The sequence below is a fragment of the Homalodisca vitripennis genome, chromosome X (genome assembly GCF_021130785.1).
Source record: "Homalodisca vitripennis isolate AUS2020 chromosome X, UT_GWSS_2.1, whole genome shotgun sequence".
In the NCBI taxonomy this organism is placed as follows: Eukaryota; Metazoa; Arthropoda; class Insecta; order Hemiptera; family Cicadellidae; genus Homalodisca; species Homalodisca vitripennis.
Window position 1 is genome coordinate 138,088,748 of NC_060215.1, and position 26,512 is coordinate 138,115,259.

Consider the following 26,512-nt stretch of genomic DNA (forward strand, 5'->3'; position numbering starts at 1 on the left):
ACTGGACGGACTGATGGGTAGTGTGTGGCTGGCAGCAGAGAAGTAGGTTGTAGAGAGCAGACGGCAGGAGGAATAGTGGAGGGGGGGACTGAATGTACTGAGTGAATCACGAAAGCATGAGAACGGCCAAACAAGTCAGACTTTATCCAATATTACTTTATACAATAACATGCTACATGACAAGATTATCCATCAAATGCGTACTCAGCAAATACAGTTTGCCTATACATATGCTCACTGCTCTTAAGGAGAAACATATATTCCTGTAATGTTTACTTTGATTTAAGCCTATCTAATTTATTTAAATTTAGATTTATTATACACCTTCTGGTGTGGTGTGCTTTTAAATCTCATGCAGCTTCCCTCCCCCTCCATCTCAAAAAAAGCCTAGTTCTACTTACGCTACTGCCTCAACCTCTTTACTATCTACAAATCCTACTGCTTCTCTCAAAGGTCCAAATGGATAATAGTCACATGGGGAAAAATCAGACAGTAGGGATGGTGTTTAAGAAGAAAGATCTAACATAGAAATTATCTTCTTACATCAGATGAAAGCAGCAAGATATCTAAGAGACCTTGGACCTCAAAACAGTTGCCAAGAAGTGTTCCATGAACACGAAATACTTACGATACCAGCATTGTACATTACTGAGGTAATTCTACTGGCGGTATAGATTATCCATCAAATGCGTACTCAGCAAATACAGTTTGCCTATACATATGCTCACTGCTCTTAAGGAGAAACATATATTCCTGTAATGTTTACTTTGATTTAAGCCTATCTAATTTATTTAAATTTAGATTTATTATACACCTTCTGGGGTGGTGTCCTTTTAAATCTCATGCAGCTTCCCTCCCCCTCCATCTCAAAAAAAACCTAGTTCTACTTACGCTACTGCCTCAACCTCTTTACTATCTACAAATCCTACTGCTTCTCTCAAAGGTCCAAATGGATAATAGTCACATGGGGAAAAATCAGGCAGTAGGGATGGTGTTTAAGAAGAAAAATCCAACATAGAAATTATCTTCTTACATCAGATGAAAGCAGCAAGATATCTAAGAGACCTTGAAACCTCAAAACAGCTGCCAAGAAGTGTTCCATGAACACGAAATACTTACGATACCAGCATTGTACATTACTGAGGTAATTCTACTGGCGGTATTTAAAAATAAAGTAAAACTTGAAGATTACCACCAGTACACCAGAAATGCCTCTCTCACTTGCCAAGCTTTTTTTAAAAGAGCACAGTATTTCAACAACCTGACGGACCACATCAAGCAAGACACAGTAAACACCTTCAGGGGAAAACTCCAGTGACTTGGAGATTATGCATTTTACAGTGAGAAGGAATTCCTGGTGAGGAAGACCAAAAGCATGACACTTAAATTTAATTTTTTAAGTAATTCATGCCTCTACTGTGTATAAGGGTTTCCCAATACAAGCACTCCAATAGTTAATCCTATGCAAAAATTGCTATGTGAGGCCTTGTTTTATCTTGAAAAAGGATATCATCTCTAATGGCTACACTACATTTTTCCTGTAGGAAGATCTTTGATGATATTTTTGGGCACTCCCATGGATGAAACCCACTTCTGAAGAAATTTCACCAACAGTGAGTCAATTGTCACCTATGATAAGGTCGTAAACTGCAGAAATGTTTTTATATATGAAATTTGACCTTGGACACTGATAATGCTAAATCTTCACATGGTCCTGCTCACCCTTAAACTTGCTGGCCAAACACTAGGGCCTGGGATAGAGTTTCATTCCTAAATGATGCCTACGGCTGAGTCAACATTTTCTTTGATTAACACCGTTTGTTAAATACTTTATAATAATACATTGCACCAACGATAATGAAACTCCTGCTTTGTGTAAAAGCAATTATGCAATCTAAAAATCTGGTTTATATTTGACCCACACTCATATGAGAAAATTATGATATATCCTTTATACTCTTACTATCACAGATACAGTTTAAATTTTGTCAAACAAATCTTAAATACTCACCATTTTTATTAGAATTGCCTACATTTAATTTTTTGTTATCTTTCGTTTAATGTATTAAAGTATCTTTATTACCTTCACTGCAGCATAATACTAAGTGATCTTAAGTAGTTTAACACCAGAACAAACACTATGGCATCTGCCGCAGTCCTCATAATAAAGTGATCTACATCTTGAGTTCATATGACACAATTTTCCATCGAATCATTTTGAAAGAACCAATAAATGTGCATTAATGATGTACACAGTTTAAATTCACCAAGTTAAATTGTGTGCAAATTACACCATTTCTGAATTGTTTTGAAAGCATTGTGTAAGATGTACTTGATACAGATATTCAATTTCCATGGCATTACTGAAGTACCTGTTCTAAAGGCAAAAAAATTTAACAATGGTAGGGAAATAAATGTTGTTATTAACTTTAAACTGTTATTTCCATCTTTGACTTGACACAGTTGCGACCAAATACAAGAGTTGTTCAAAAAGTAACCTCCGTTTTGAAATAAAAATATGTATATCTGGAAACTATGACTCTATTTTCTTCATAGTCACGAAAGAAATAGAAGCACTTGTCATATCTCTGAATAGTCTTTGAAATACCCTCTGCCACTTCTGAATGTAGCCAACCTGCCATGGTGTTTTGAAGCCCTTCATCATCGTCGAACCAATGAGATGCAAGCCACCGCATGTTCAGGAACAGGTGAAAGTTGCTAGGAGCTATGTCCGGAGAATAAAGTACGGATTCTGTTCCTTAAGCTATTGTAATAAGTATTACTAAAATTCTACTAGTATGGGAGGTGATAAAAAAGCCCCATTTGAACTTAGCCAAAACATCATTTGCTCTTCAAGTTGTGTGAGGGCAAGCGTTGTCATGCACAAACACACTAATACATGTCAGAAAGCCGCACTTAGTTTAGCTTGATCTTCTTAGTCTTTTCAGAGTGTCACAGTAGGCTTACAAAGTGATGGTTTTACCAATTTCAATAAAGAAGGAGTAAGATGGAGATTTTTAGCATCCCAAAGAACTTTAGCAATGACTTTCCTTGCTGAAAAAGATTGAAAGGTTTTCTTTGGTTTGCTCAGAGAAGCGGTTGTCCCCATCCCATTGACTACTGTTTTGTCTTAGAATTCACAAAGACAACTCAAGCCTCATCGCCATTAAAAATCCTGTCCAAAAATTCCTCTCCTTCAGTCATATGGCAGAACTCATTTATTTTTGTTTTTTGGCACTAACAAGCACTAAACTTACAGTAGTCTAGTTTTTCTGTCGCTGTGTCATGTAATAGACTCTGAGAAATTTCAGGGAAATTATCAGAAAGTTACCGAAATTCTGAAGCGACAGTTCTTATGAACTTTTTCAGTAAGTTATCACTAATAAGAGAAGAGCTACCACTCATTTCTTCATTGTGAATGTTTTTCTTCCATTTTTTCATTCGCACCCATTGACAATGAATTTCAGTTGATTTTTGTTATTACGACACATGTTTTGAGGTTATAACTGGAAAATGTGCAAACGTACAATTCTCCACCTTACATAGTTAGAACCGTACAGTACCACTGTACACGAAGATGTCAACATGGTGGCGCTACCCCCATTACTTTCCACACTATGCACCCGCTACTTATGCTTGCTATGAATAAACGGTGGTTACTTTCTGTATAACACCTTTTATCCCTTAATTGTCGTTTTGAAAGAATTCAGAAGTACAGAGCATACATGTGGTATTGTTTATGGAATAACTATAAAATCAGTAATGAGAATTCCATGAATTATAAGATTAAATCTTATTTTTACAAGAGTGATTTATTCCACTCTGTATAGGTTACAAGACTATAGTTAGAACATTACGGTTTAGTTTTAAATTACCTTTTAGCCAACCAAAGCACCATATGAGGGTGAATCTAGTGTACAGTACTGAATGAAATATTTACCTGACAAGCTAAGTATACTTTGGTTACAAAATGTATTACACTATTTACAAGAAGTGTACTGGGTACGGACCACCTTTACTTTCAATCCAAAACTATCACTGTTAAGAGGAATGTTTTATTAGATGGTTTGTTGTTTATTACTATATGTTAAGAATAAAAATCTTGTCCTACACTGCCATGAAGACTTTTATTTTTACCTGTCTATTTTTGCTTTTGAGCTTCTATTAACCTAACAGAAGTTTAAATACTTGTAAGAAATCTCCAAATAGTAAATTTCAAAATCAATAAGGTGGGACCACCATGTCAAACATACTGCAATAAAATCATCTGGCATACTTGGGATTGACAGCTCTGGCTGTTCCGAAAGCTGTTTATTTTATGCGTACACATTCTTTTATGTAATTTGGATTAACACTGTATACTTCCATTTCAAATACAAATTTAAACATATGTTTTATCTTGTAAAGAAAGTGGTATCAATCAGCATTTTGAAAAGGCTGAATTTGTACAACAGGATTTTTAAAACTAGAAAATAATGATGATTTTTATTAACGATGTGTACCAAACCGTATTAAATACAAAGTTTAACTCAATGACATAGCAATGTTGGTAGACAAAATAAAATGTCAACCAACATGCAATGCAATGTCATGTGTAATGCAATGTTGTTTGGTCACACAAAATATAACAAGAGATATAGGAATGATCAATGATAAAAGCTACTTATATATATATATGTTGGAAATGCACTAATAGAGTACTAAATTTGAACAAAATCATAACAAGTTTAAAAGTTTATTAAAGGACAAATTTTGTTCTAAGCTGGGTACTTAATCAAAGATTTTTTTATCACTAACAATTTTAAAAACTGGCATACCAATGGGTAAAAAATCAATAAATCCTTCTAACCTAAACCTGTGTTAAGTCCCTCCTCCACTTTCCTCAGCAGACTAACACTTCCCATAGATATATAATATAGTACTCAATACATTTCAACAGTTATAAAGTGATAACAGTGTCTAGAAAACAAGTGAATTGGCAACACTGCTTCCCACAGTGACTCTGCAACTCAAAGTGGACAGACAACTAGAATGCTCTCTACTGGTTATGAAAGAGTGCAGTGCGATAAAAAAATTTCTAAATACGTGTAAAATATGTGTATTTTTTGTGTTCTTTCAAATCAGTGCACCATAGAGGTAGTTTTCAAGGTAAGGCTTGATTTTCCTATCGACTAACAATTTTAATTACTGCTTTCTCACTCTTAAAGTTTTAATTATATTTGTGACAAGCTATTTTTAAAATTGCACTTTAGCATGATTTACACTATTTTTATCGTATCTATTGTAGAATAATATAAATAAATAACGGTTTTTTTTTTCAATATAATGTACAGAATAACACACGAGTACATTTAAAACAAATCAAGACACGTTATCCTATATGTTTTATAAGTTTATAAAAATTTTACTATGCTGTAAAAAAAATTACTATTGCTTTTAAAAAATTTGAAAACGTTAATGCAGGTTTAATTGAGATAAAAAGTACACATGAAAAACTCAATTTATCGAAAATTTTCAAGATATCTTTTAGTGTCATGAAAATGTTTTTATTGTTATCAATGATTTCTTAACATCCTGTTATCTCTGTGTTCCAGCCAAGTCAATCTGTTCTAAATCATTTATGTAGTTCTGTCAGTTAGCGTACTTGAAGCATGCGACATTGTGGATAATTCAAACTTTTCTGCCAATCGTTTGACATTTATATTATGTATAACGTTAACCCTCTCCCGCTCGCATTGTTTCCAGGCGCTCACAGTCCTTCTAACCTCAATTAATTCGCTCTGCCGGTCGCGCTCGGTCAAAATACGCGGCGCCTCAACTTACACACGTTCTATCATTGTAATTAACTATAACTATATATATTAATTATTTTACAAAAATATTTGGTTCAATGAAGTTGATTGTATCAGACCAAGGAGGGGGCACACGGACAGCTGGGTGCCGGTGGCGCGGGGTTGTTTGTTGCGCAGTTACTTGGTGAAGGTCATTGTCTGGCTCGCCGTCACTGCCACTGCCACTGTGATCACTCCGAACTACATCCTCAATGTCACCAACCACTTCACAAGGCTCTGGTACATCACTACACTCACTTGAATCATCCCAATTACTACTAATAACGAGATCGATTTCACTGTCACGAAGTGTACGAATACAACCCGCCATTGTTTCCACACAACTAATACAAATAGCAAAATAATGGAATAAATCTACTGTAAAAGTAAAGTAAATGGTCTCCTGATAGCAAACAACCCGTAGTAGTACAAAATATTGCTACTCGAGAGCAGCACTTATCGGCTCTAGTGGGTAAAGCAGTGCGTGCCGATCTGTGCCGTTTAAGCTGCAGTGGCTATGTGGTGGCCGTGCCGATTCATGCCTTGCGAGCCAGAGAGGGTTAAAGATAATTTGACTTTTGTTTTGAATAACTCAAAATCTGTGTGTCCATTATTTCTGAGTCAGAATTCCAAAAAATAGGTAGGGCAACATTAAATGAATTTATGTATTATATTGTAAAAGTTTACTTCCCTGTGCAGGCCGCTGCTGTACTGACTAAGTAGGGTGAGTTACATTATATTTAAAAGAAAGAGCCCCTCCTCGCCACCCCACTTAATGTGTCTGTTTGACTTCCATGAATTTAGCAATGTGAACGATCTGAATGTCTCCGTACCTTGCATTACTATTGTCAAGGTCAGTGTCAAATCCCTCTACCCCTCCAACACATAACCCCCCTCATAATATATTTGTTTAGCCATCAACATCCAGACATTCTTCCACAATTATTTTCTTACTGCATAATATATCATTTTAGCTAGCTATACATACATTTACACAGTGAATTAAATACAACATAAAGAGTACTTAAACTGTACTGACAACAATACCGAGTTGCACCAGGTACTCGCAAAGATCCCTGTCAATCTACAACAGTTTTCTATATTACTGGATCTCGTCAGGTGAACGTAAGTGATCCCTGACAGTTGACTGTGTCACATGCTTGGAGGTTTCATCTTGTCTCTTCTGCTGTTTGAGATACTGTTAATTGAGGTGAGACCTATGATTGAGCTTCTCATTTAAAATGATACTTCCAGTTCCTTTTAGGGCTTTGTATATTGTAATCCTTTGAAAGGGACACTGCTATTTACAGGCCTCTTCCAAATACGTGCAGTTTTATATTTTTTGAGTTGCACTGAAATTTTGTACGAGTTAAAAGAAACTCGTAATTTATTTACAACTATCGTACAATCATGATTTTTATGTTAATTTAAAGATAAGAAATGTGTTTATACATAATAAAATCTTCTAAAGCTTTAAAATTATATTTACAATCAATTTTATCAAATTATATATTTTAAACTATTATTTTATGTAAAAAAATATTTTCACTGTACGAAACAATGCTGTTATTTTTAGTATTTATTTGATAACCTATGTCAGAAATTTGGAATAAACTTGATTTAAATTCATTGAGTTATTGAGCTTGTCTAGGAAAATAGATCAGATCTTAAGCAGACTTCAATGCCAAACATATAGTCATATAAAGACCCAATATAAATAACTATCTACCCAAAAAAATCTGATATTTATAATAGATACCACAACTTTAAATATAAACTTTTAATTTTATTCAATTTTTTAATTTAATTTATCTAAAAGGAAAAAAACATTTGTACTGTGGGAAATAACATTATCAATTTAAAATTAATTTAATTGCCTATGTTAGAGAATTTGAATAAATTTTGATGAAATATAAAAAGGTTTTTGAGTTTTTTTAAGAAAATCAAAAGTCTACGTTATAAGCACATGTTTATGGGAACCACATAAACAAGAAATATTAAAATACAGCGTGTATCAAAATGAATGACCTGATTTTAAAACTCAATATCTATTGCTAAAAATGTACTACAAAAATAATATTTATTGCAAAATACTCACAAAATCTTAAAGATTTAGGTATGTTATTACAAATGTTCTATATGTCCACCAGCAGCAGCACGAACAACATCTAGACGATAGATAAATTCCTCATAAACCTTACACAACGTATCTGCGTTCACAGACCTTATTGCGACAGTTATTCTGTTCTTTAGTGCTTTGAGTCCCCATATGCGCACGTTATGTCGGTTTACTTTTCCACTGGTATGAAATGTTGCTTCATCACTGAAAATTAATCGTGATAAAAATGTATCCACTTCCATGTCCTCAAGTAGAGCATTACTAAATTCAACACGTTTCCTTTTATCACCAACCCGGAGAGCGTGTACTAATTTTAGTCTGTATGGTTTGTACAGCAAACGACGTCTTAATACTCGCCAGACAGTCATGTGAGGCATACCCAGTTGTCTGCTTGCACGGCGAGTAGACGTTCGTGGACTGTGCTCATACGCTTGCCGAACTGTTTCCACCATTTCGTCAGAAGTGCGAGGTCGGCCTGAACTTTTACCTTTGCACAAGCACCCTTTCTCTTCAAATTGGCGATACCATCGACGAATGTTTTTAGGTGAAGGCGGATCAATGCCGAAACGACGACGAAAAGCACGCTGGACCGAAACAACTCATCCTTGGCAAACTGCAACACACAAAACGCCTTTTGTTGAGCGGACGCCATTTTACTTCAGACTGACTGGAAACAAAGAAGACGCACTGACCGACATCTAGTGGCGATTTTATGAAACTTTAGGCTACGACCATTCCAAATACACAGCTTTTCTTGCCCGCACACCTTATGTTTCGTAATTATTACCGCACAAAATCAGGTCATTCTTTTTGATACACCCGGTATATTACTAATTTATTTGGCTTGTTCCTCAAAGCTTTGACATAACAGAAATGTAAGCTTTCAAAAATTACATAATATATTTTTATTAGCATACAATGGCAATAAACATGGTAATCATAAATAATATCTTTAGGGCCACACAAAACACCGAAGACTACAAAAAAAGTTTGTCGTCTTTCTTAGATACGTTCACAGGAGCCCTACATATAACTGTGTCATCCTCAGAAGAGTTAATTTTTATAGTACATCTCAAAGATGCCCTTTTCAATGAGTACAAAAGCTCAATTTTCCTAATATTTTTTATGCTGTTGCTGTCATTAACAAGGTATTGGGTTTAATTTGACTTGAGAATTTGAACACCTGGTTTTGATTCATGTTCTTCTAACCTCATCCTCAATGGTGCTCTGTATAAGAATTATTACATTTAAGGCTTAATTTTTTTTAAACGGGAATGCCATGTAAATAAAGAAAGCAAAATACCAAATATAGAAACATTTATTATATGGTACTAATAATACATTTAACATTCTATATTACATTTATAAAAACTTCATGCTTAATTTTTAAAATTAACTTTATACTTATTGTTACTTGGGTGCTTTGGGTTTAGCCTTAGCATTTCTTCTTGGAACAGGATTTTTAAAATATCTTTGAGCCGTATTTTTTCTCAAAAATATCAAATATAGAAACATTTACTATATGGTACTAATAATACATTTAACAATCTATGTTACATTTATAAAAACTTCATGCTTAAATTTTAAAATTAACTTTATACTTATTGTTACTTGGGTGCTTTGGGTTTAGCCTTAGCATTTCTTCTTGGAGCAGGATTTTTAAAATATCTTTGACCCGTATGTTTTCTCCTCTGAAAACAAACCAAAAGAAAGTATGAGTTCTCTTCAAAATTTTTAAGAAACAATGAAGACTATTGACATTTTACAACCAGTTTGAAATATTTTAATGCCCTCTCTGATCTTTAGGCATAAATTTATACATTTTGGAAATTATAAACAGAGTTGGCACAGTTCTCAGCTGAATGGTTCAATGAAACATTTAAGCTGCTGGACATGTTATTGTGATAACATAATCAACTTAAAAGATTAAAAATAAAATTATAAAACGAAATGCTTAGTATAATTTTAAAGTAAACATGAGGTTTAGCCTTAAAAATTTTGAACTGCCAATACATTTCTGAGGACTGATTGAAGGATAAACCATTCTATTAATTTCTGAGTGTTTTGAAGAAGACATTGAACTAATCTACTGTAAATCAAAACAAAACATCAACTTCAACTCAGAAAACAAGAGAAAATCGCTAACAAAAGAAAAAGAACTAAACCTTAAAAATGGATTAAAAATAAGAAAAATGTTCAAATTTTACGTATACATAACATTAAATCTCACACAAGTAACAAACTTCAGTTTGAGATACCAAAAGAACTTCCTGGGGAAGACTGATTATGGTCCAGAAATTACACCTAATGGTTCCATATAAATGTTAAAAAATAGGTCCTGAAATTTTTTCACAGTTTTAAAGTGCCCAAAAAAAGTACCTACTCTAATTTTGAGTTCAGTCTGCAATCACAAGGTACCAACGGATTTCCTTTTATAGGAAATTTATTACACTAAATATTTGAAGAAACTGTCCACAATATGTATCTTTTATAGACATGTTTTAAGGTCTTTAGCCAAATACTGCCCAAGTCAAGTACTGATAGAAAAGTATTACAGCCTAATATACACACACCTTTCCTACAGAGTGGTTTTGTGGGGAGCTTGTTCAAACACTCAAATTTTGAGTTTTCAAGCTTTAAAAGAAAGCGATCAGAACAATAGCCAACTTGTACTTTAGAGAGTCGTGCCGACCAACTTTCGGAAAATTGCAGCTGTTGAATCTGCCCTGTCTCCATATCTTTGAACCAGTTTTATTCTAAAAGTCAAATTGTGCCCTGAATAGGGGCTGAGACGTACATGAACATGAAACGAGAAGCAGACAACAACCGCAGGCAGGCTATCCTTGCAGGCAGGTGTTCATTTCATCAACAGATTGCCCGATTCCATGAAAAGTTAACAAACACCCAAAGTGTTAAAAACTCGTCTGAAGCGTTCTTTAGCATATAAGGCATTCTATAGTGTCGGCGAGTTTTTGGATCATATTTGGGAGCCCCCCAATCTAGAAGACTGACACTGGCATTGGAGAGAATTAGCGAATTATTGTATATCTGAATGTAGTAATGTGAACGAATGTAAAATAACATTTATCTGGTATGACTTTTGCCACATAATTGTTATTATCCACGACAATAAAAAGGTTTGACTTTGAGTTGACTTAATCTAGGCTACACTACGGATGTCCAAGAGATGAACATGACTAACTGCAAGTATTGGGGCGCAAGGGTAGATCGATAGGTTACTCTACTGTGGAGGATGACTGTTGGAGTTGGTGGGACTCTAAGTGTTAAAGGCAATTGCTAGCCTAAACTTAAGGGCGTGCTAGCTCTGCCAACTTTGATTGGTACAGAGCTGGCCTCCCCTTCTTCCGAGGTGACATGACTGAAACTTTGACTGATACTTTTTGTATGTACCTTGTATGGGTAATCCAAATTAAGTACCAAATTACCTCAGAGTATTTTGCAAAATGAAATAATTTAATGTATTATAATTTCATTCCACATGTTAGTAATAATTACATATTTTATAATATGCGTATTCGTATCAGAAGCCTATTATCGTTTGGGGAAGGGGGGTGAATACATATGAGCATGAATAATAGGGAACAAAATAGATTAGACTTATCAAACGTAGAAAAACTCATTACTTACCACATGTGAACTGTCAATAGGCGAGCTTGTAGCTACTCCAATTTCAGGCAGAGACAGAGACCTTCTCAGAGATGACTTCTGAAAAGCATTCCTTGGTCTATCATTACTCGAGCTGGAGTCCTGTAAATAGAGGCCCGTTACTACAATGATCTAACTACTACAGATTTTGTTTTAATCCTAGAGTTAGTAGATACTCATTGTCAGGAAAACACTCTATGCTAACACAATATAATTATATTTCAAATTTAGATAGATACACAAATACAAACTCCTGAACAAAAACAACTGGTCTTCGCCAGGATGGTTATGACTTTTTCAACAACAATATTTATTTTAAATAGGTACTGTGTACATACACATTGTTATCTGTGAAAGAAAACTTGCCATCTCTTCCTAGTATGGGCTGTTGTGTATAACCATTTATTTATTAGAAATAGATTAAAACTCACTATCATGGAATGTAAATATTCTAGTGATACTAAAATTAAAAGTTCCAGCAATAGTAATATTCTACAAAGGGTAGTAATATTCTTAAAGTTATTAAAATGTTCCACCACTACAAGTCAGAATGTTGCCTTTGAGAGACTCTAAAGCATGCCTGAAAAGATTCCTAACCAAAGAATGTTTATACTACGTGAAGTATCGCAAACCCATATAGCCTAAAATAGTCTTCTTACTTTTAATAATCTAACCGTACACAATTAGTTGAAACCTATCCATGTATAACTTTATACATATTGACAATAAACTTCTGATATTGATTGGGGTTTGTTTTGACCGAGTACAAATAATTAATATACTGATAGCTAATAGGTACCGTTGAGATAGATGATCCGCTTGCCACATCAAGATTAGCTGAAGCCTCGTCTGTAGAAGACGAACTCAACAATTCTTCTATCTCTAGTTGTTGAGGGCACTTCACTCCACGTTGAGGAGTTTTTCCTGTTAAACATTTGACATTATTTAACTCGCTATAAAAAAGAACGCATTATCATCTGCTTTACTTACTCAATTGGTTTATTACAACACAAGCTGTAATGAACTTGTATTTTTTATTGCTGGGTGACTAAAAAAACTAACAAATTAAAATCCTGATGACTTGCATAAAGTACCTTTTTTATAATCACTACTAATCTAAACGATATTGACTAATATTACGAATACAGGAATAGAACTGCTGCTGTACAAATAATAAAATTAAAATATGACAATGACGCACATTAAAATGTGCACTATACAAAGACAAATCAGGTGACACGTAAACAAATACAAAAATAATTACAAATTAACACCCTTGGAGTAAAATGTATTAGCAGTGTATGATAAACTGGCACAAGGCTGACCACAGTAAAGGAAATCATGGCTGAAAAGTTTTAACAATTTTTGACATTATGAAATCTTTAACTTTCATTATTGTACAGTGGTTTTGATTTCATGAAATGATGCAATGGGTGATCAGATTATATAGAGACAGTATGACAGCGTTTCTGACGGCACTACGAGTGTCACCAATCATTGTTGCAGGACACTTGTATTGATTAAGTAAGCCTAATTTATAATAAAAATATCCAGTCCAGAACCAAAAACTAATTCTAATATTTTATCTATTTTACAGTGGTTGCTACCAATAATAAGTACTGTATGTAAAAATATATAAAAATGAACATATTTTATATAATTCTTAGAAAACTAAACATTTTACCCTTCAGCAAGGAGATCACTCATTAACCCTGGTGTCGATTGCGTACCTTCCAAAGTGCAATCAACACTGAAAGCATTATTCATATTTCACCAACAAAAGCATTATTAATGGTCAACGACTTTTAAATAACACATCAATCGAAAGCGATCAGGCGATGCCTTGGAGGTTTTCTTTGTTTCTCCTAAATGTGTTTTAACTCTTAATCTATCAGGAAATATGTGTGTGAGTGTGTACGGTATGGATGTGTATGGATAGGTTAAAAACTGTAGCAGATAATGACATTAGTGAAAATAGTGTGTAGCAAGTATCAGGTCAAGCCCGTGCATCCGAGACTCTCAATAGTGTTTACTTATGTTTAATACTATGTAGTAATATATTGTTAACATTATTGTTGGTATTGTTGGTGTAAATTTAGTAACTCATTTTGGAGAAATAAAGTTTCTTTCTTTCTTTCTTTCAAGCCTATTATTTTTTTTTATATTTAGGGTCTTTGATTCTCTTTACCCTATTTGTAGTTAAAAATCTGTGTGGTTTTCCCAGATCTGATTTTGTTGATAGCCTCTGAGGAGAGGAGATCGTTGTTTGTAAACAAATCATTCTGTTCTTTGTTAGGACGTAAGATTTTTATTCAAATTGAGTTTTATCATACACGGCTCATTATAATACTTCAGAATGGGTGATCCTTGTAGAATAAGTGATACTCCTGACATTCTAATGGAATATAATATGACTGACTTTGTTGAATCTGAAGTAGACGTGTTGCACCTTGTTTTCTTTTTGGTGTTTTGAAGTAAAAATACTGACATATACACTGATCTAAATCAGCTAACTTCACAAAACGGAGGGAATACACTTTAACTTGGATGAGAGTAAATTTTATTATGGTTGTTTCATTGTGTTGACTAGCAATTGAAAATGGGTTAAAATTTTCCACTTTGCTCTTTTCTCTGTAAACATAAAAATTATTTCCATTTTTATTTCTGAACCCCATAACACTATATTTTTGTGTTAACAGCTAAATTTCTTACAATTTGACTACTTCATACTTTTAAAACATCTTATATTTTATTATAATGTGGATACTGTTATGTAATATATGTTTTCACATGTCAAATAATAAATACAATATATGGTGTAAAAGTTATATATTTTGTTATTTCTACTTCAAAATTGTGTAGCTTTGTTCTCCGATTTTTAACAATAAAAATTATGTATAACACTTTATACATGTACTTACTACATGGAAGATTTTTTATGGAATGTAAAAAGGGATCCTGTAAAACCTTCAAAAATTGTACACTTTAGAATTTCTGATAGATGCTTCCAGGATTAAAGCTATAGGTGATATATGAGCCTATGATAGGTGGTCATTCGTATGGATGAGGGTAAATCTATAATTTATACTTTTTTAATAGTCAAGTACTAATACCAAATTGAATCCCATCATACATTAAAAAAAAACAAATAATAAAAAGTTGGGTCTGATCATCGATTGAAAATAATGCCTAATGTTATCTATTTATCTTACCTAACACATTCTCCAATAAAAGAAAAATTATGGCACATAGGATTGCAAGAGTAACAAACCTGTTGGGACATCTCGTATATAACTGAGGTGTTCGACATCAGATTTAATGTCAGAAAGTGCTCGAGCAGTGTCTTGTCTAAGTGCCTCAATTTCTCCCACAGAACTGGGGTCGTCATTTTCACCCACTTTTAGTGCCTCTTGGCAGATTTCCTTGTACTTATCGCTTTCATTATTCAGCTCATTGATGACATTAGTGGCTCCTACATCAACGTTCTGAAACAGTTGAAATTCAAAACTACTGTGCAAACAGAAATATACTTGAAGATTCATCATGCTAATGTCATATCTTGAAATTATTAGAGCAAGGAATAATTAATACTTTGATTGTATTATTGACGTGATTTTTAGTACCACAGTTAAATTCTTTATTAAGTAACACTTAAGCGCAGTAAAATGTCAAATAGTTTTAAATTGTTGCTTAAATCTAGGAAACATGGAACAGAATACACTGGGTAGTTGTCATAGCCCATGAATTCCTCCAGGGTGTATGTAAAACAGATGGCTGACCAAGAAACTCCAAAGACTTTTCTTGAATTCATATCCTTTCAGAGTGTTAAAGACATTAGCTTGCAGTTCCTATTTCCTATATGTATGTTCATGAATAGCCATGCATCTGCTGCGTCTATGTGCGGATGTGTTCGATGCTCAGCAGTAAACAAATGAACAATCGCTAATTTTTTTCACCTTGTAACTTATATGCTAGTATAAATATTATCCTATATAAGAACATATTTATGTTTGTATCTCAACATTTTTTACCATGGCTAAGGTTGGTTTGACATTTTCGGCTAGCCACTCCTACTTAACCTAATTCCTGTAATGGTAACAAAATAAACCATTTAGTCTGTTACAAATAACACAGAAATTGGTATTGAATTTAATCCTCGAAGTGGTGGTGTCTGCTCCTGTAATAGCACTCTTTTTTCAGCCATTTGTAAGCTTTACATTAAACTGTTATATACCTCTAAAAATTCTTCAGATATATAACTTATTATATATCATTATCATTGTTTTTAGAATATTCCAAAGAATAATAATAAATTATGTCCATTATTATTTTCTTATTTCAAAGAAGATTTTAGTGTTGGATATGAGTTTTGTCCAATTTTTTATAACTTTGTACTATCTTACCATATATGTGTGAAAGATTTATAAAAATCCCAAAATATATATTTTGTACTTACCCATAATATATTAAAGTTTAGTAGCTTTACTTAAAAAAGGTTTTCTTTTTAGTAATGCTGACATTTTGCACAAAATTCACTATTACGGTATGTATTTTCAGCATTTTTGTACAATTGCTTTACAATACTGAAATTTAATCTATGTACGACTTATTGTATATAATTATTTTTAGGAAAACTCAAGAAATATTAATAGTCACTTATTATGGTTTTATAGCTTTTTTCATTCACAAAAAATTAACCTTGAACAAGCCTGATAAGGATGCTGGGCGTAATTCAGCTAATAGTTCTCTTACATCACTCGATTTGTCCCTAAAATTGAGAGTGTCTTCATCAACCCTTACAACTAATAACCAAAACAAAACATAAACTAAAAATGAATCAATTAGGCAGACAACAAAACACAACAGTAGACATAATTAATAAAACAGTCGGTCGGGCCCGCTCAGCTACCCACAGTTGCTTCCACAAGTTGTTTCTTCTAACCATGCAAAGAGGAATAAAGTTTGATTTATTGAGTAATAATATACTTCAATCGATAGCTCGATTATTATGTCATCGATTGATACTCAGTTTTAAACCTAAACATTGAAAATATGCAAATAATAACAAATTTCTGAAATGTCTGCTTACTGCTGTAAATACGGCAGTTGGCAGTAAGAAGGTTAAACACAATTTTGATATCAGATTATTTTTATCGTGTTCTCCCTAAATAAAATCATATTTCTTAAACCAATAACCAAATCACCACCTAACTTGTACAATTCATTGTAGTAGCCACATTACAAAACAGTTTCTCAATATTGTTCAATAAACTAGAGGTCATATGTAACAAGATCTTGGTAAAATACTATTTTTATTGGTGTGTAGCGAAGTCAAAAGATGTCTGCAATTGAAATGTTTATAACAGTGTTATACAATGAATGTTATAACAGAAATCACCTACCTCACACAGGCTTCGTATGTATTCCAAGTAACTTTCAGCAGAAGCAGCTGCAACTCCCATCCTTCCTACCACTACTCCGTACGGGCTATCTATCAGTTTAAAGCTCTCCTTAGCTAATTTGCCTATTTTCTCTTGGACAGGTATGGTTTGCAACATCATTTCTGTCGTCTTTTCATTCACCTGCACAAATAAATATATTAATTATAATTACGTCGTCTAATTGACAATGGCTTAATATCATTTTGATCATAACAAAGTAAATATTAAAAAAAAACACAAGTATTTTGACTGATAGTGGCATACATTATAGTATAATAATTATGAGTGAAGTTTTGAGATTTCTTGAAAAGCCTACAAGACAGTTGCTAGGATATTCCACATCACCACAGCTCACCTTGACGTACAATTCTGGCAGTGTAATTATTTATTTGGAGGAAATTTTGTTGTACTCAGCTGCTCAAGTTAGATACTGTCCAGGTCATACTAGTTGAGTACAAAAGTCATTGTTTGTTGTTTATAGAGTTAATTTTCTTATTTTTTAAAATGAATCTGAATATTTATCAAAAAACAAAACCAGTTAGTACTTGATAATAGGTGACAAAATTTAACTATATAAATGAGGATGCAAATACAAATGACTACCTTATATAAAAATGTTATATATTTCTATGGCTATGTAATTGCCATAAATGACCCTAAAAGAGTGATTGTCTGTAGTACATGCACAACAAGATCACACATGCACTTCTTCATGGTTCTTTCTTTTTTCCATGCACTTGATACACATAAAAAACTGATAAAAAATGTAAGTAAAGAATTATCATCCACTTTCTTTGTTGACCTGTGTGTCTAAAATATAGGACACTCATATATAAATCAATCAAAGCATTATGTATTGGACAATAATTTATTGTCAGAAAAAACAACTTTGCTATATATCTGGCAGACGAACTGATAATATATATAAGGTGAGGTTATAAAGGTCCATAATATATGTAAATTAATTATTCAAATTATACTTAGATATTCTTCCTTCTACAGATGACACAGTGCTCATATGTAAATTTCAACTGATCCTCAGTTTAATTGTATACTCACTTTTTGTATTTATGACAGAATTAACATACAATTTAAATTTATTATAAAATAAAATATTGAGGTTTAGTAATTTAACACATTAAAGTGGAATCATTTTAAATAGAGTATTAAAATTCAAAGCGGAAAAAGATTATTGTACTTTGTTACAAATGATATAAAATCAGAATATTTATTAACTTTATATATTGCTTTGCTTGTTTCTATTCAACTATATAGAGTTATGCTATACAGCTGTTCATTGGGGACAAAGTTATCCTACAATTATTTCTCCAGTAGAAATGCTATAGAGATTTGCAGGGAAATATATATATATATATATTTATGAATACAAAACAGGACAAAATTTGTAAGTACATATATCACGTGTTTCAGCAATTGAATTTGTTCAATATTTCTCAGAGCATATACACCTGATTATACATATATATATATATATATATATATATATATATATATATATATATATATATATATATATATATTGTCAAATTGAAGTTGAAATAACTAAGTTTTGTTTTCCGTGTAACCCCAGTTTAACTCGTCGACCAAAAAAAAACAAAATCAAAGAAATCAAAACATCTGGCGTAAGAAGGCCGAAAAAATTGATTGTCCAATGAAGTCTTCAGTTAAACATACCCCAATCGACAGTCCACGATGTTATTCATAGAGCATTGAGACTTCACACCTACAAAAATAACAGTAACATACTTACTGTGTCATGAAACTGGTTAAACCAGTAATGAATTGCTTTATCATCTTACGAATTTTGACCTCGATACGCAACTCAAAACCGACACTACACACTACCACTCGATTTCAATTCTATTTACTCATAACACACTGTACCTTCTGTTGCACCGTAAACATCATACTCATGACTGGTGTCAGGCGTGTCAATTACAATGGCGGACTGCCACAGGGCAGCTGTTCTGCACATACCAAGGTCAATGTTTCCTCCTATTCTACACGGAAAACAAAACTTAGTTATTTCAACTTCCATTTGACGTTTAAATCGTTGAGTTATCTTGAATAGTTTTTTAGCAACGGCCGTTAAAAATCCCGGCAATCTTTTTCGGAAACCCTGTATTTATTACTACCTTACATAAGGCATTGAATTCTGATGTGAACCATACGAAGTTCAGTGCATCATGCAAACAAACTGTTTTTAGGTCCAGTCATTCATAATTACCCAACACAATTATGATTAAGATATTGAATTTTAAAAACACAAATTTATTTGTATATTAAAAATATAATTTTATTTTATATGTTTTAAGAATAACAGAGATGGTTAATTTATTAATGTGTTCAATTTTTATTATAACACATTAAAATGTTACATTAATTTCACCACATTGTGTAAATGTAATTATTTCTTTATTTTATTATCATTATTATTTTTGTTTTATTCTTAAGATAATATTTATTTCATGTTTTAAATTTTACGTTGTCGCAGGTTAAGTGTAAGAAAGGGCCATGCGGCCCTAACTTTGCCTGTATAAATAAAGAATTTTTCATTTTCATTTTTTTCAAATAAAATAAAGATAACTGCATTTTCTTTTCCTTGGTAAACAATTATTCAAATAAATCCAAAAACACTAATTTTTATCTGATATACAAAATTCACACCTTCACAAAATTTACGGAATATACAGGAAGGTGCCTCTATAGGTTTCAAGAAATTTTTTATGCTTAAGAACTATTTTCATAGTGTGAACGAAAGTTTAACTGAACTACAATAACCTTTTATGTATAATACCTAATTTAATGTAAAGATTTATTACTAAACTTTAACAAAACTAAATTAATTTCTTTCTGAACAAAACAAAGTAGGAATAAACACATGCCAAATATAACAATAGACAATGTAAACATTTCTCAATTAAACACCAAATTTCTAGGATTACTTTTAGATGGGAACCTGATTTTGGATGAGTACATTTTGGCTTTGCAAAAAAAGATCTCTTCCAGATTATTTGCTCTTAAAGCCATGTCCAAATATTGCTTGATAGAAATTCAAAAAACCATTTACTATGTTGTAAAAAAACCCACATACATTCTCATATAACCTTTGGAGTTGCGTTGTATGGGGCCACTAGTAATAAAAATCTGCAAAGCATTCTGCAGCTTCAAAAAAGGCAATTTTTTACTAAATTTAAAGGACCGGTATTCTGTGAAAGATTATTATCCTAAATTTGAAAGTTTATGGAATGTATATACTTGAAAGAGTAATGATAGTCAGATTAAATGTTTACAAATTACCTTGATTAGGGTCAAGTCACGACTACTTTAATTGAAATAGAAACCAATTGGCAGTACATAAACATTCGTTTGAATTTCATTATAAAAAACCAAGCTCGGCAGACATTAAGTTTATAAATAAAATTCTAAAAGACTTACTCATTATAGAAAATAATATTATTTTTATTTGATGTAACTTTCAAAGGTTTTGCAACTTCAGTACTATAAATTCTTCTGTCAACACCTGCCAATCAATCTTTATATAGCAATTTTTCTAATATAGTAAGATCAACAAGCCAAGTTAACTAAATTAAACAAAAACCTTGAAACAGCGACTTTTGTCAATAGAAACTCACGATTCTACCAAAGCTTTTCAGTTCCTATCTAAGTATGTGCTTTAAGCCAATGTTTTGATGATAAAAATTAACAATCTATACTGTCTCAGTAGTAGACCAAAATGTATCAAAATCATAATCTCTCACTCCTCTCACCCAAGTCAGGTTAGTCTGGCACACCATGTAAAAAATTAATAGTTATTTTTTCCTACTGATAAATCAATAGTAATCAATTATCAGTAATAACTAAACAAACATTCTTACTACTTGGTATATATTATCTATTGGCACTTTACAAGATATACTAACTTGATTTAAGAGATCGGTTTTAATTTCATGAATCAATTCATTTTCTTTTTTCATCTCCTTGAAGGTATTATCCTCAGCTTTTTTATAAGACTCTAAGTCTTTTTTAGCATACAATTCTATGCTGTCAATGCTTTCAGACATATGTTTCAAGGTTCTTCCAATTTCAGCAGATGCTTCTTGGGTCTTGGTTGAATACATTTCCACTTCCTCAGCAGCAACTTTGAGTGCCTTGACTTTCTGAAAGACAACATTATAAAAACCAGAAGAGGTGAGTAAATAAATTCCACAAGATGTTTCAAGTAACAAAGTTAAAATTTCATTAAATTTCACCAAATATATTTCATTGTGTTGAGCTGACAAAATTTAGCTTCTGCCAAGCTAGGTGTAGAAGTTCAAGGATACTGTATCTTGAGCTTTAGTTAAATAGTGCAGGATCAAAATTTGTTTGTGACCGAAGCTTTATTACTGATACATAGGTACTCTTTTATAGGTAATCAGGACCTGTGTTTTTGTTATGTTTATTAAATTCCTTTCGCAAGTCGGCAGAAAATGGAAAATGGAGTAAAACTAAAATATAGAATGGATAATAATGATACAACAGCATCCAAATACGGACTACAATATATTATTATTGGTGTTCCACAATGCTTAAAGCAAGTTGAATAAAAGTAAAAAGGAGAAGTTTTTATAAAATGCTGTTACATTGAAAACGTAGAGAGCAATTTTGTTTAACTACTGTGTACCTGAAATCGTGGTGGTTTCCCAGAAACCGACATAATTGCATAGTTGAGACCCCTGAACGTGGAGTATTTCTCTCATTTTAGTAGTTTTTGACATATTTATTGAACATGTTATTTTAAATTTATTAGAACGAAGATTTTACAATAATGAAGAGAGGGGAAACAATGGGTGGCAGTTGAAAATATAAAAACTAAAAAAATTTTAAAATGTATCCACAAAGATTTTTGTAAGTTTTTTAGTAAAGCAAAGTCTATACGAATGGTAATGATAAGAATTATGTACAAAGCCACTTTTGTGCCTACATTTATTAATTTGGAGTGTTAATTCAGGGATTATTTTTTTCTATTAAAAATAAATAAAGCCAAGGATAAGTATATACATTTTTACAAACTATTCCATTGTTTTTGTCATCAAAGAATGATTTTGTGGTACAAATATGTTATTATTCCATACACGAGGATATTGGTCTAGGACTGTGCCTTAAATTTAAGGTCTTTTTTATAACCACACATTAAATGGACAGAATGACAACTAAGTAAATTCTCCATCAATGCCACAAAGGCAGCATACTAAACATGCCTGAAGAATAAAAAATGTATAAGCATTTTTTAAATGGTGCATTAGGCAGATGCATGTGAAATGAGAGCAATCAGCTGATAACATGGATTCACTTGGTACTGGCATCACCTAGTATTAGTTGTCCTGTCTTCTACCGGCTGCAATGTTGTATCAGCTAAAAATTTGTGTGTGATATGACTATCACATGTTATGTTTTGTTATTTACTTATTTATTGATTGTGTTTGTTTGCTGTTTAAAAAAATGTTGAACTATGATGACAACCTTCACGTTTTAATACTTATTAACGTCACACGATATCTTGTTAGAAGTTGAAATTACAGTAGCGTTTATGACTACTATTTGCACTGTATGACGTCGGTATGTGTTAATATTAATTGTCTGTATGCTGTTCAGGGCTATAATAATATACAAAATACTAAATAACAAATTTTGGTAATTTACTTTTGTACAATTCTTCCAAAGAATATTTTTTTAGAAATATCTGGAATGTTAGTTTACCTTAGCTGCGAACTTGGCTTTGAAACTGGTTTCCTGAGCTTTCTTCACAGCTGTTACTGCATTATTCAGAAGTAGCTCAAGCTCGTTCTCGATACACGTTTTTGCTTCATTGAAGTTGTCAAGGTTGATTTCTGCTTCACCCCTCAGCAAGTCTTTCTTCATATCATACTATAAAAGAAGTAAGTATTGTAAATCAGGAAATGTGTGTGATATTGATTTACTCATTGATTTCTGTACCCTACTACAGTATAAAATGAACTCGTGTCAGAATTCTTAAAATACATTTAAAACTAACAAAAACACAATTCGACTAAAATTTACATTAGCATTCAAAGTAACAAATGTCTTTAAATTTCTTTTATAAGCTGGGGGTGCCAAAAGCTGAAGGTCACTGGGGAAGTAATTGAAATTTTTTTAACCAAAATAGGAAATTTTTCCTACTAACTCTGAAAAAAAGAAAAGCAGTTATCTTGTTGAGTACTACAATTTAGATACAGTGGCTGCCGTTGAGCCAATACCCAGTGGACAAGATAGCAAGTTTGCATTTTGCAAACAACAGCAGATACATCTCGTATACATATTTACACTGTTTTAAATTTTAAGTCTGGTAAAGAAATAACAGATAATAAGTAAAAAAAATATAACACATATATATTTAACATAAGCTACTATATTAAAAACAAGAAAGGAAATAAACAAGAAGTTTTTTGTGAAGTTTTTTTTACAAAATTTACGTTTTCGGTTGACATATCACACACGTTTTGGAAGTGGTATCTTTTTACTGCTGGGTATACATCATTGCTGTCTCAAATACTTTTTAAAGACGTTTTGAATGCAAGATTAAAGTGTAAAACAACAACAAGGAGTGACAGAAACGTCTCACTAGCATGGCTGGATAGCCATTGAACGGAAAAACACCCTGACTTTAAAAATCCCACTCCTAACGGTTACAGAGCGAAATGTGATCTACTTTCTGGATAGCCCTCATATATTTGTGAAAACAATCATTTTTATTATTTTTTAGTTACTCTCTAGCTAACTTTAATGTACTTTACCTGAGATATGATAATGTTTTTTACATAAACAAAAATTTTCATGCATATATCTATAAAAATAAGCTCAAAAATAAAATAAAGGAAAATATTATTTGTAATGTTTCTTTTTATGAATTTGCAGGACATCTACTGATTTTCTGTTTTCTAATGCATAAAGAATGTGATTTAAATTTCCATAACAACAGATGTAGTTGATGTACCTTTTTGGAAGCAAAACTGAGAAATAAGATTGTATTGACTGAAATGTGATGAAAGTTGATCATGTATTACTAACGATAATATTTTTGAGAAAATCAGGACAATGGATATTGGACTATAGTTCTCAGGCAAAAATTTGTCACTTCTTTTATGAATTGGAATGACCTTGTATATTTCTAAGGAGTCAAAAAAGTAGCCAGTCTCCAGACATTTACTTATGATATAAGCTAGTGGCTCCTTTATGTATTGAATTGTTTTTTTAATATTGAATTATAGAACCAATAATAGTCCATACTTTTGGAATTAGATATCTTGAGACCACCCTGATATTATCATTACGCCGGATTACTTGCCAATGAAAAGAGTCAGGCAAAACAGGACTGTTACCCAATAGATCTGAGGATGAAGTATTAGTGGCTGGTATGTTATTTGAAATTTTCATGGCAGAGCTCAAGAAGTAGCTTTGATAGCGCAAGTTCATCTCCTGCCTGAGACTGAAGCACTTCTTATCAGTACAATCTAACATGTTCTTTATCGACTTTCCACTTTAGTCTGTTTAATAAGATCCTTGCAAAGGCCCGTGACTCATGGAGACAGGCAGAATAAGGCTTTAAACCCTCTCCCGCTTGTATTGTTTCCAGGCACTCACGGTGCTTCTAACCTCAATTAATTCGCTCTGCCGGTCGCGCTCGGTCAAAATACGCGGTGCCTCAACTTACACACGTTCTGTCACTGTAATTAACTATAATTATATATATTAATTATTTTACTATATGTTGGTTCAATGAAGTTGATTGTACGAGACCAGGGAGGGGGCACACGGACAGCTGGGCGCGGGGTTGTTTGTTGCGCAGTTACTTGGTGAAGGTCATCGTCTGGCTCGCCGTCACTGCCACTGCCACTGTAATCACTCCGAACTACATCCTCAATGCCACCAACCACTTCACAAAGCTCTGGTACATCACTACACTCACTTGAATCTTCGAAATCACTACTAATAACGAGATCGATTTCACTGTCACGGAGTGTACGACTACAACCTGCCATTGTTTCCCCACAGCTAATATAAATAGCAAAATAATGGAATAAATCTACTGTAAAAGTAAAGTAAATGGCCTCCTGATAGCAAACAACCCGTAGTAGTACAAAATATTGCTACTCGAGAGCAGCACTAATCGGCTCTAGTGGGTAAAGCAGTGCGTGCCGATCTGTGCTGTTTAAGCTGCAGTGGCTATGTGGTGGCCGTGCCGATTCATGCCTTGCGAGCGGGAGAGGGTTAAAGGTGAAATCAGAAATCAGAATCAGGTGATCGGCCTATTCTTATAAAAAATTCACTAGTAGAGAACTTGTCTTTCATGAGATAAAGTTCTTATCAGGGGGAACCTAATGTGTCTAGATGCAGTGGGACTAAAAGGCTGCAATCGAACCTGTAGTGCATATGTAAACAACAACATTGATTACAGAACTTAATGTTGTATATATTCGAATAAAATGTATTACTATTTCTAAAGTTGTTTCATGGCACACTCCCACTCTTTTTCTGTCTCTATGACTCATTAAACTGAGCAATAATAATGATAAGCTTTTATTGCCAAACTCTATTTAGTGGAGTGCCTGGGGGGTTTTGACCTCGGATTACAATTACAGTGATTGAGCTTACATGGTTGATGTTGTATTTTGGTTTTTAAACTATAAATTGCAATGTTTACCAAAACTTTACTGTGTTTTAGTTTTTTTCATTGTTTTAACAAATTACTACAAAAAATAATTGTTGAGCATATGGTTTTGCTTTAAATAGTATGTTTTATTTATATGTGAAATTTCACCTTAATAGATTTAGAGAAACATGTATTAAAGATACCGGTGTATATGAAAGATCACAAGGCCCTTGAAAAGGTCGTAAAATATGGGGGGGGGGGGAGCAGAGGGGACAGCTGCAAAGAACAGCAGAATTTTCCAACTAGTTTGGTAATAAAATTATACATGCTCTGTATATGTTGTGTATATACTCATATAATAATGAAAATTGTTTTTTTATGAATAATTCTTATATACTTTTAACAGAAATTATATTCAAGATGATTTTTTATATTTAACTTTTACAAAACATTTTGTATTGCTTTATTTTTGTATTGTAGTTTTTAATTTGATTTAAAACTGCAGTTCATTATTTGATGATTAATTAAATAATAAATAAAATACAATTGATTAATTATTATTTTATTAATTTTGTTCTATTAGATTTTGAACAATGGATAAACTAACGACCAGCATCATGACTATTGGTCATAGCTGCATTACATGTAAACACCTGGGTTTATGAAACCCAGGTTTAGACTAAATATGGATTCTTCAGGAGATATTTCATACAAACCATTAGAATTTTGATAAAAACTATACATTAAAAGAATTATACACACCTCAATTACTTACTACTAA

General features: G+C 32.7%; 1 protein-coding gene across 1 annotated transcript in view; it reads right to left on the minus strand.

Moving 5' to 3' along the window:
- Positions 1-9,250: 9,250 nt before the first annotated feature.
- Positions 9,251-26,512, minus strand: part of LOC124369900 (kinesin-like protein KLP2) — a 49,765-nt gene continuing 32,503 nt past the window's right edge. The window contains exons 5-11 of the mRNA XM_046828061.1: positions 22,821-22,988; positions 21,002-21,238; positions 17,019-17,198; positions 14,888-15,101; positions 12,416-12,540; positions 11,599-11,718; positions 9,251-9,641 (exon numbers count right to left, since the gene is read on the minus strand). Coding sequence (XP_046684017.1) covers positions 9,558-9,641; positions 11,599-11,718; positions 12,416-12,540; positions 14,888-15,101; positions 17,019-17,198; positions 21,002-21,238; positions 22,821-22,988 — 1,128 coding nt within the window. The 3' untranslated portion in view covers positions 9,251-9,557. The remainder of the gene's footprint in view (positions 9,642-11,598; positions 11,719-12,415; positions 12,541-14,887; positions 15,102-17,018; positions 17,199-21,001; positions 21,239-22,820; positions 22,989-26,512) is intronic.